Consider the following 11,274-nt stretch of genomic DNA (forward strand, 5'->3'; position numbering starts at 1 on the left):
TAAAAATAAGCTTTAGATGTTTCCCCCTTTAATTTGAATGGACTAAGGTAATTTCATAACCTCGCGAGAGTCAGCGCGAGAGTTCAGAAATGGCAATGAAATGTGCAGGTTGCGTCTTGGTTCGGCCACTTTCCCGCGAAACCTGGCGGAGAAGGCACTTCTTCAGTCGCGCCAACACTTCCTGGCCAACATCGGTCTCAAGAAGCGCCGGGGACGCCTCCGACCGCGCCGTTTCCTTGCCGGGAGGGCGGGCGATGCTGCACGCGTGGCCGGTTACAGTTCGAGGTTGTGTCGGTAACGTGTTGAGGTCGGGGCGCGGGCGGGGGAGAGTCGGTGTTGTCCCGGCGGCGATCGCGAGCTGTAGACGGTACCACATGGATCGGGGGTCGGGTTACGAGGTACGGCTTACTGGGCGTTAGCTTGTTTTTATTAGCTGCAGAAAAAATTAAATAAAACTTAACAAGGATTCTATATGTCTGAAATCGCTTGGTGTGTCAAGATGGACTGGTCCGGAACCCAAACGGATCAATTTTCAGTGTTGTGTTTAGAAGTTATTTCACACAGCTATGCGAAGAAGTTACTCGGTATTGATTAGTATTGATCGTATGGTAACAGCTGAGTTTACCAACTATTTGGGGTTTTCCATTGGAAAGTTTGTGGATTTATTGGACTTTGGCACGAACACCAAAGTCAAATAGACAAATCAGGAAATGCAAAGACTTCGATACTGATAGGATCAAAAGTTTGTAAATATTATTATAATTGTTTTGATTGACATTTTTATTAGCCCTTGGGCATGGGTTTGCAATAAACTTAGTATCGATCATTATTATGGGTCCTATGATTATTTTTCCTCTTAAGCATATGATTATTTTTTCTTCAGAGACTTAACTTATTATATTAACTTAAGTTATTTCTTTCATTGGAAGGCAGGTTTACCCTTCATGTGTTTTTAAAACAGATACAATGTACTAGAAAACTAGTCTTGACATATTCACAGTTGTTTTATGTATTTGCGTTAACGGTTGACCTGTTCACTGCGAAATCATCGTCACATGGCACACAATACTTTCCCTTACAGTTACAGACTCAACAAACACATATGTCAAATTGATTTACGGCATATTGTAGACTGTCATTGTGCATTACACTCTTGTGCTGGTTTAATTACTGAAAGGAGGTTTTCACTGTCTTTTAAGTTTGCGACTGAAACAACTGAATTTGAAGTACAATAATGATACAATGGAAACACGTATTTACAGTGTCATGAATAGCAATGAAGTGATCACCACGAAAACTGCAAAAATAAAACTAACACTAAGACCCAGTACACACTGGGAAAATTTTCTGGATATAACTTTATAAGACAGTGACAAACGACAACGAGCACAACAACGACGTATGTCGCCACCTTTTTTCCTGGGTGTGATTTGGCCCTGCGCGTTGTAAGACAGGCATTTTTATGGTCCGTACGACTTTGTACGTATGTATACGTACATATTTTTATGGCCTGTACGACGTACGACAACGACATCGTCATACGTCGTTGTCGTACATCTAGAAAATTGTCCCTGTGTATTTCGGGTCTGTAGTTTGAAAATCTACAGCACTTGTCGTCACACCCGTAGCCCGGACACTGCAGCTGCACCTCACCCCGTCTGTGCAGTACCCCTACTAGGGGGTTTACAGACTATACGATAGAACTAGAACTTCATGTCCTTGTTTTGTTTTTCTCAGGAGGCGGTGCAGACGTTGAACACCCTCCAGACCAATGCCCAGACCCTGGAGAGGATCCGGAGGGAGAGGGGGAGGAATGCTCACAACAGTCTCCCCCAGATGCAGTCCTTCATGGACAGGATCGGGATCACAGTAAGAACACTTCCACTGATTGTCCACTAGAAAGTGAAAGTGATCTCGATCCAGTTTAGCTCACTGGACCTCTGAAGAGCTATTCTTCCACAGGTCGTGACATAGAAGACAGTATGTACAGTATTTACAGGTTCATTATAATTCTCCTAGCTCTTTCTGACAAGTTCAATGAACAGTGGACCACGGCTTAATGTCTCGTTCTAATCTAAGGATTGTGACCCTTTCCAGCAGCATGCATGTTTCTATCCTTCTACCTCACCTAACGTTACTGAGTGTCGTCTGCAAAGTAATGATCACAATGGTTTGAATTTTGGAAGACATTCATAAAAGACTTTATGCTTTAAAATTATTCCCCAGAATTTGAGTTGTGCACCTTATTTCTGGGTGAGGCAGAGGACTTATTGATCACACCCTCGTATATGGAAGTGAAAATATATTTTTCGCTTTCTTACGGAATCACTTTCACTTTCTTACGGAATAAAAACTTTTGCTTTTGATTCCAAAATGATTCGTACTTGAGATCTATTCTCCCATCACAGCTCTTAATTCGATTTAACCAGTAATTAAATGACTTTTTCAGTTGGATGAGCTTGACGGGTTGTCAGTGATCCATGTGAGCGGTACCAAGGGAAAGGTATGGTCCAATTTCACACGCCTTTGCTTAGCAACCACACTTGCATTCGTCCTTTATGCTAGAATGACAACCGCTGGCAATCTGTTTAAGTATGCAGGGAATGAATTTTGCGTTAGAAGGCAAAACAAGGCATTAGCAGTTGAAACATTACAGTAGTAAGACAGAGCAATATGTTAACAACAGTGTGTATTGATGAAGGTTAGACATCCAGGTAATAAGATACGCCAAAAATAGTTACTCAAGCAACTGGATAAAATTTTGAAACAGTGAGACGTTTCAGACAGCATCCGCTATCTTTCGTCAGTGACTAAGGACAGGTTTTTATACCCTAGTTAAGAAAAACTAATTCTACCAGATCTGTCCTTAGTCACTGACGAAAGACAGCGGATGCTGTCTGACTGTTTAAAAATCTTATCCAGTTGCTTGAGTAACTATTTTTGGCGTGTTAACAGTGTGGCAAGTTTGCAGTGAGAGCTCACTGCAAAAACCACGAACATAAAATCACCGCGAATATTTCAGGATCTACAGTACACCATTCGCATTCTGGGGCAGCTCATGATGACAGCCTCAGTAATTTTCCGCTCATGTACTCACTAGGGAAAATTGCTGATTGTTATCCCAGACACTGGATATTGCCCATAAGTCAAACCAATCACTCACGAACTAATTAAATTCCTCGTTATGTACCTAATTGGAATTGTTTGATTCATGACAAAGACAGAAGAATGTTGTAGGTTTCTATTCTAGCTGTGCTATCTGGCATGGGTCTGACTGTATGGTATAGATTAGAGGATAAGGGTTTGGGGTAATTGAATGTTACACAGTGTATCATCTTTAGTGTGAGGAGGATCATGGTTGGAGATAGATGTAGGGACCCAGGTGTTGGGTAGTGCTGGCAGGATCATGACTGGAATGAAGTTCTGTTCAGATGCTATTTGAGAAGTAGGGAATTAACATTTGTTGGAATTCAAAGTTGTTCTAATGTTGCTTGGTATGTCAAATAAAAACTTTGAACTTTGAACTTTGATAGTTGACGTTATACAAAAACATAAATTATATTTTGGGATAACGTCAACTCTAATGGTTCCTACAGGTGCCTTTATACCACATTAAAGAAAACTTGTGTTATACGTTGAGGCCTTTTCAAGAATGTCTTGAACTCCTGGATATTCAAAGTGTGCATATAAGGGATTACTGATACTGCATTTATTACATGTCTTTACTTCAAATTTACCTTACCGTTGATGTGGCTGCCTTATTGTATGAGTAGACAGGATTGTGTATACTGAGTAACACTTACCTTGAGTTCTCCACTCCTCCAGGGCTCTGTGTGTGCCATGTGTGAGAGCATCTTACGCTCTCATGGGTACAAAACTGGCTTCTACAGGTAAGACTTAGACAAGTTAGAGGTCTATTTTGAATTTAAGTCTTTTGTCAACTGAAATTGTATTTTCCGAAAAGCTCCTCACATTCATAAGACCTTGTCTCGTACCTTTCCTAGAATGAAAGTAAATGCAAGAAAAAGAAAGAAATGTTACCTTGTAAATGATTTTTGGCAAGCATTAATCTGCATTCAATTTTGTAGGAGTTTGTAGAAGTTTTGTAGTGTCTTCCTTGATGCATCATGCCATTCGTTAAGTGATCAATGTACAAAAATCTGCAACCAAGAAGTGGCCAAAGCATCCAATGCTAATTAAGGACAGGGCTTCTATTCAGGATTATGTATGCACTGAAAGAAAGAAAAATGTCACAGTCCTTAGGGTAAGCTGTGGTCTCTTACTATATTGCACAAAACCTGGATTTAAGATTAGTCAATGTCACTGTAGAACTGTACATACATGTAGATGTACATGTAAGATTGAGGAGTTAAGATTTTTAAAAATGACACAAATAACCTCATCTAAAACCATTGTTGTAGATTGCTCACTCAGCAGTTTGTACAAACACCTATTTTGCAATCTGTACATGTACACGTATGTTGACTGTTGTTAATTGTCTTCTTTCTCCATCCAGTTCACCACATTTAGTTCAGGTTAGGGAACGGATCAGGATAAACGGCCAGCCCATCTCCAGGGACGACTTCAGCAAGTACTTCTGGTCCTGCTACAACAGGCTGGCACAGACTAAGGTGTGTTACCAGGCCATTGCTGTATTTTCTGTCAGCCACCATGATGGTGTCCCTATTTGCATTTCTGTGAATCATAGCTACAGGACTGATAGATTGATGGATGGAATCATAGCTCAAGTGCATTTGGATGTTTAAATGATTGATTGATATATCTTCCGAACCTCTCAAATGATTACTACCGAATGTCTAAAGCGCAAAGAATGAAACACAAAAATGAGCTGCAACCATTAAAATGTAAATAGAGACACCAACATGGCGGTCAGCACCTGCCTGCTTCATTTATACATTGAATATGAAAAAGAGTGAAAACACTCAATGAGACGGTAACAATGCACATGTGTAAATGTGAATTGAAATTTCTGATAGTGCTGAACTATCACTGAAAGGGTGGTGATAATTTTTAACTATCACCATGTTGAGGTAAACAGTATCCGTTCATGAATGAATGCATAGCAGGAAGACAGTTAAGTGAAATTTATTTTTTTTGTGTGTAATTTTTTTTCATTACTTTTATTTTCAACAGGATGACCACAATGGCACCATGCCAGCGTATTTCCGGTTCCTCACCCTCATGGCCTTCCATGTGTTTATAGAAGAAAAGGTGAGTTTCTGACAATAGCATTGTTAAATTTTATACTCAAGTGAAAGTAATTTCTGACCAGTTTTTCTCACTGTCTAAAGAGCTACTCTCACACTAGTTTTGACAGAGGAGACAATCATTTATGATTTACTAAAAATTGATACAGTATTACAAAATTACATCATCAAAATTTTCTGTTTTTATCCCAAACAGGTTGATGTTGCAGTGATAGAAGTTGGAATAGGTGGAGCCTATGACTGTACAAATATAGTCAGGTATGACTATGATGTTTTAATAAATTAATTTCTTTCCTATATTTGTAACATAAGCTGTGCTTTACCTATAGTTGGTTTTTATAATCACATTGTACAAGATTATCAAATATTTTAAGTTTATGCTTTTGAGTAGTACATGTATGCTTTTCACGAGATGCTAGGACTTCCTACTGTAAACAAAGGATAAATCTTTTGTTTTTGTCTCATTTTACTATTGTTCGTATTCAAAACAGTGTCCCTGTCTGTTTCAGATCTCCTATAGTCTGTGGGATCACTTCCCTGGGTCTGGATCATCTACCTCTCCTGGGGGACACCATAGACAAGATCGCCTGGCACAAGGCTGGCATCATCAAGGTACATGTACTGCAGGGATTGGGAATGATTTAATTAGTTTTCTATCATTCATGTATATACATGTAGCCTGAGTTTCATCCTGTTTCAGTTCCAGGCTCTGAAACAGGATGACACTCAGGCTAATATACATATACATGTAGGTTAAAGATAAAGTACCCTTACTGGCCATAGCCTTTTTGAGGCCAAAGGGGTGGAGCCAATCTCCCTCCTTCCACAACCTTTTACATCCCTAACTGAAGTCAGGTACCCATTTTTACACCTGGGCAAAGTGAGGAAAGTCATGTAGACTACATGTACCTCTCCCAATGAAACAATGTCTAGCCAGGAATGCTAGCAATCGAAGTTCAAGGGTGGAATTCAATCATTCTATTACGCCATGCACATTGTAACTGCTGTAAACTGATGATGACTAGTACTTGTGCTAAGTGATCTTTGACTGTCTCTTTTTCCCTTGTAGACTGGCATCCCCGCCTTTACAGTGGAACAGCCCGAAGGAGCCATAGAAGTCATAGTCAATCAGGCCAAAGAAGTCAAGGTATGACATATATTCTCTATATTAACACAGGTTTCATATAGCCTGGTATCCATCCTATTCTAGCTCTGTTTGCTCCTTTGACTACTTCCCAACAGAATTTTCTAGAGAAACAATTCACATATTAGGGTTTTTGTTTGGAATATGGGTGAGAGGTCTGATCACGCTGTCCTTATAAGGGCATGATAACCGGTTCAATAGGCCTTCAGAAGTTTTCCTATTACACGCCTTCTGTGAAACATTTAATTCCTAAAATAGATCTAATGCAGGAAGTGAGGGCCAAACATTTAAATGGGGAATGGTGCCAGACTATTCTCCCGGAAAGTGATCAGAGGAGCTTAAAAAAACCCAGGCTAACATCTTTCCTCTGCTTAGCTTACAAATAGTTGGTGACAACTGCAAAGAATCCCTGATAATGGCAGTGCTCCCCTCCCCACTTTAAAACACGAGATGTTGTGTTTTTTCCGTAGGCACCGTTGCACCTGAGTCCCAGTCTGGACCTGTATAACTGGGAGGGTCGTGAGGCCAAGCTGGGTCTTCCCGGGGACCACCAGCGGATCAACGCTACCCTGGCCCTCCAACTGTGCCACACATGGCTGCAGAGAAGGGCAGAAACTCAGGGATTAGACAGCAGTAAGTAAATCTAAAAATCTTTAACTAAACTAAACTAAAAGTTCTGAAACATTTCAGTTGATCATATCTCTGTGAATATGGTATATTTAGTATTATATGTCATTTGAAAGCTTGTCTATTGCCCTACACAATGATATTCTGTTAGCTACATGTATAAAGCTGGCGTCGCACAGCGAAAATATGGCTCATCCAACGAGTCTGCACACTAAGGACATTATCACCAGCAATATTGTGTCGGCTTGATTATTGCCTGATTTTTATAGATCGGCCAACTTATGTTTGCAGGTCACCAAGCCCGTCCAATGTTAGACTGTAGATTTTCAGGTGAAAAATATGCTCGACTCTCTGGTGATTTGAAATTTGGCAGCCTTCTATGAATTAGGCCGGTGGTGTGACACTGGCTTAATTAAGAGGTAATGCAATCCATTACTTGACCATTTGTCTCAACCTAAACTCCAACAAACCAAAGATATGAAATTCGTGCCTAGATTTTTTGTACAAACAACGACTTACAAGCTTTTCCTGTTTATCACAGTAGCCAATGGGGAGCTGGAGGCCATGAGTAGAAGTAGTAGTGAGGGAGCCAGCAGTTCAGAAAATGAGGAGGACAAAGACGGAGATGTCAGGGTCCCCACAGCCAAGCCGTTCGCCATCTCTGAGCGTTTTGCTCAAGGTTTGGCAGGGAAATGTATGCCTCTTGCTTCTGTGCAGTTTCTTTTGTAGTTGCTTACTTCTATCTAAGGTTGGAAGCTATCTCATGGTCATCATCAATCATTTAAATTTTTTTTTTAAAACTTGCTCAGTCTTCGGAAAAAATATGGTGTCTCCAGTTACCTGACCGACCCTGGCAAAGATTTAAACCTGTCTACTCTAATTTTCAGCTGGCAAAGGACCTGATATTATGAATCTAATATCTGAGAGATGAAATTCAAAACTTTCAACAGTTGATGTGATAATGTGTTTTACTCTTTCATTGCTTTCACCACTTTGATTTTAGGTGTCTCATTACTCTTTGTTATGTTTTTAAAATATTTTTGCCAAAATACTCTTTACCTTTTCCCTTCAGCCTGTCAAGGTAGCCATAGGTAGTCTCTGATTTGTATGGTTTACGGGGTTAGGCAGCAGGGAGAAGGTTAAGATGTCCCCCTTCCCCATTTCAATGCTTCATAGATGTGATAATGGTATCCCTTGTGGCCAGCATGCATTCTAATAATATTGCTAAAAACCATTTGCATAGAACAGAAAGCAGAAAATTTTCTGTATCAAGCAACAGTATACTGAAAATTCATTTAGATTTCACAAAAACATGTATTTGCAGTATCATGATTTCATGGTGGAGGGGCACTGCAAAAAGCACAAAATAAAAACAACCACTGGGAATATTTCAAGGTTTACCTTACCTTTTAGGCGCTGCTTCGTTTGAGGATCTTCGAGAACAATTTGACTCCTTACAGGTTAAGCAGTTCCACCTTTCTCATTACCTTACCTTTTTTTGTATCAGGTGTGGAGTCTTGTCTGTGGCCAGGTCGTAGTCAGACGCTGAAGCGGGGCAACGTTACGTACTACCTCGATGGCGCCCACACTCAGCGGAGCGTCCAGGTCTGCGTGAAGTGGTTCCGCGAGACGGCTCTGATGGAGGAGAAGAAAATCGACGGACCGGTGGCGAGGGTTCTCCTCTTTAACGTCACAGGGGACAGGAACCCGCTGTCTCTACTGAAACTTCTCATGGTAGGTCCTCTATGACTAACTGTACCATCTGTGCCATTGTTTGTTTGTTTCCATAACTGGTAAACCATCTTTAGGTATAACATGCCAGTTTTGTACCTTAAGTACTTTTAAGCTGCGTTAGACCAGACTGTAAGGTTTGGTCCACTCCCACCAGTAAGGACCCTACTCTTATCGGTATGTGTGGTGGGATCTTTAACATGCTCAAGGTGTCATTGATCCAAGATCCTCACACACGGGACCTCTCCTTTACATTGTACGTCCCAGCAGTGGGGACTTTTCTAACCAAAGATATGTACGCATTTTACTTGAGTAGAGTGAGGAAATCAGTGGCTGTCACGAGAGCACAACATTGGGACCTGCTACATGAAGTTTTTTTTGACCCGAATCCTTTACATTCAACAACCCTAGCCACCAAACTAAAACTGAATCACTTCTACAGCAGCAATTGAACATGACTTGCAGTGTTGAGATTAGTCACTATATACATTTGTATGAGGTGTTTTTTTTGTTTCCTCTCTGACATAATTTATGTTTTTATGTCTTACAGCCCTGCCAGTTTGACTGTGCCGTGTTCAGCCCCAACATTGCGTACTTGGACGTAGGAGCATCAGCAGGTAAGGTCAAAATTGGACACACTAAGAAAGAAACTAGGAAGAAGTAAAGAACAAGGCTGTGTGAAATTCTTGGTGCTAGTTTAGATTTGAAAGTAGTATTTCAGCACTTTGTTCTTAATGATTTTTTGCAATACATCAGGGGCAAAGCCTGTTCTATATTTTTGGGCTTGGTTTGAAATTCCTCTAAGAATTCCTCTTTGAGAGTCCTCAAATGAGGTCCCTAGGAAATTAAGTTTTGGCTACACCCACATGTAATGGGACTGGTTCAAACGCATAACAGATCAGAACTTTGAGCTTCGGTGAAAGGAAAATGGCTATTTTAGCAACATTATAGCTGTTTATGTGTCTTTTTTATGTTTGCCTTTGTAGTTACAGCTGTCTTTTTTTCTATTCATTTCTAGATCAAACCAACTACACAGTTACCCATGAGACACAGCTCTCGAGATGTACGGTGGAGAAGACTCTGTGGGAGGAGCTTCACCAACAGGATGCCATCCAATCAGAAGTGCCCTTACAAACCAGGAGTCCTGTGGACCACCACCAATCAGGAGACGGGTTACAGGTGGATTATGTAGAGAAGGCATGTTCTACCTCAAATGGGCCAATCAAAAGGGTGCAAGTTGGCGCCGGTGGGTCTGGGCCATCCAAGTTTTATTGCACAGACAGTACTATTGTAGCGGGAAACAGCAAAGATCTTACATCATCATCACAAGAAAATGCAAACTCCGCCAAAGCTCGGGTGTTCCCCTGCATCAGCGATACTCTGTCCTGGATACAGCATGGTAAGGACAAGCAGCTCTCAAGGTCGAACTCTTCACAGAGCCATCCTCACTCCTCATTGGACGAGGCTGTTCACATCCAGGTGCTCATAACTGGTAGCTTGCATCTGATTGGTGGAGCCCTGAAGGTCCTGGATCCAACTATGTCGGATTAGAAACTGCATTAATTTCATCAATTTTGATGATGAAAGACTGACAACATACATGTAAATGTTAAGATATTTTATTACAGCTTTTACATACGTGTATATTGTACTTGTGAGGATATGAATTTCTTTACATGGAAGATTACATCAGCGATGACCGTAATATAAGTGTAAAATGTCCATTGTACTCAATGTACATTGTGTTTTTTTTTTGGAAATGTGCAGTGAATATTTTTAAAATATGCCACATTCATGACATTAAAGAGATTGAGAAGAATTCCTTATTGGCCAACATGTAGTGGAAATTTGTCAGCCACTGAGATCCCAGAATTCTAACCAATTGCATGTAGTTCAATTTTTTGCAGTGCATATGCAATACTGAACCTTGTGTGCAGAAACTCAGAGGGAAATTTGTTAAGTTTTTGTCAAAAGAAATTTTTGAAGTTTTTTTATATGCAATTATTAAGCTATCATAAGAAGATATGGTGTACAGGGCAGCACACATTGATCATGATTCTAACATATCTATGTTTCTATAGCTCTAAAGCTCTCTTTGACTTCTATAATCTTTACCAGAACTGAATACTTCTCAGTAGTATGTGTAAGTACTATTTTCATAGCCTTTGGTATGTCTGAACGGGGGAATTAAACCCCCTAAAATATATGAATTTACATCATTGTATTTAGTTCTCCTTATTACATGTAGATTGGGAAGTTGGGGCATAAGGAAACCATTTTATCCTAAGACATTAGCTTCGTGTAAAAAATTTCAAACAGACCAAAATTGTCTGCTACTGATGTTTCACTACTGGACTACTTGTCTTGAATTCTGTTCATTAAATTTAACAGAGGACTGTTTCTTCTGTGTATATTAAGTAATATAAATGCAGATTATCTTATATATGTGCCCTCTACTTAACATTCTTAAAATAAACTGGTCTGTTTTCATGACTAGTGCGTTTGTTTTCTTTGCCTACTAGTATCTTTACTCCGTGTAGCAAG

The 11,274-nt window shown here is 40.2% G+C and overlaps 1 protein-coding gene across 2 annotated transcripts; it reads left to right on the forward strand.

Moving 5' to 3' along the window:
* Positions 1–77: 77 nt before the first annotated feature.
* LOC136441794 (folylpolyglutamate synthase, mitochondrial-like) lies at positions 78–11,220 on the forward strand. 2 transcript variants are annotated; one of them, XM_066438282.1, is made up of 14 exons: positions 78–398; positions 1,738–1,869; positions 2,450–2,503; positions 3,826–3,890; positions 4,517–4,631; positions 5,155–5,232; positions 5,425–5,486; positions 5,738–5,840; positions 6,298–6,375; positions 6,843–7,005; positions 7,541–7,693; positions 8,507–8,733; positions 9,281–9,347; positions 9,749–11,220. In XM_066438282.1, the coding sequence occupies exons 1-14, from the start codon at positions 90–92 to the stop codon at positions 10,279–10,281; spliced, it is 2,139 nt and encodes a 712-aa protein (XP_066294379.1). In that variant the 5' UTR covers positions 78–89; the 3' UTR covers positions 10,282–11,220. The 2 variants fall into 2 exon arrangements, with proteins under 2 accessions (XP_066294379.1, XP_066294380.1); XM_066438283.1 differs by having other exon boundaries at positions 7,541–7,678.
* The last annotated feature ends 54 nt before the right edge of the window (positions 11,221–11,274 follow it).

This window comes from Branchiostoma lanceolatum, chromosome 9 (genome assembly GCF_035083965.1).
Source record: "Branchiostoma lanceolatum isolate klBraLanc5 chromosome 9, klBraLanc5.hap2, whole genome shotgun sequence".
Taxonomy (NCBI): Eukaryota; Metazoa; Chordata; class Leptocardii; order Amphioxiformes; family Branchiostomatidae; genus Branchiostoma; species Branchiostoma lanceolatum.

Coding starts and splice junctions, on each gene's coding strand:
- LOC136441794 (XM_066438282.1), top strand. CDS start 90: ATGGCAATGAAATGTGCAGGTTGCGTCTTGGTTCGGCCACTTTCCCGC. Junction 4,632..5,154: donor ACAGGCTGGCACAGACTAAG/GTGTGTTACCAG, acceptor TATTTTCAACAG/GATGACCACAATGGCACCAT. Junction 5,233..5,424: donor ATGTGTTTATAGAAGAAAAG/GTGAGTTTCTGA, acceptor TATCCCAAACAG/GTTGATGTTGCAGTGATAGA.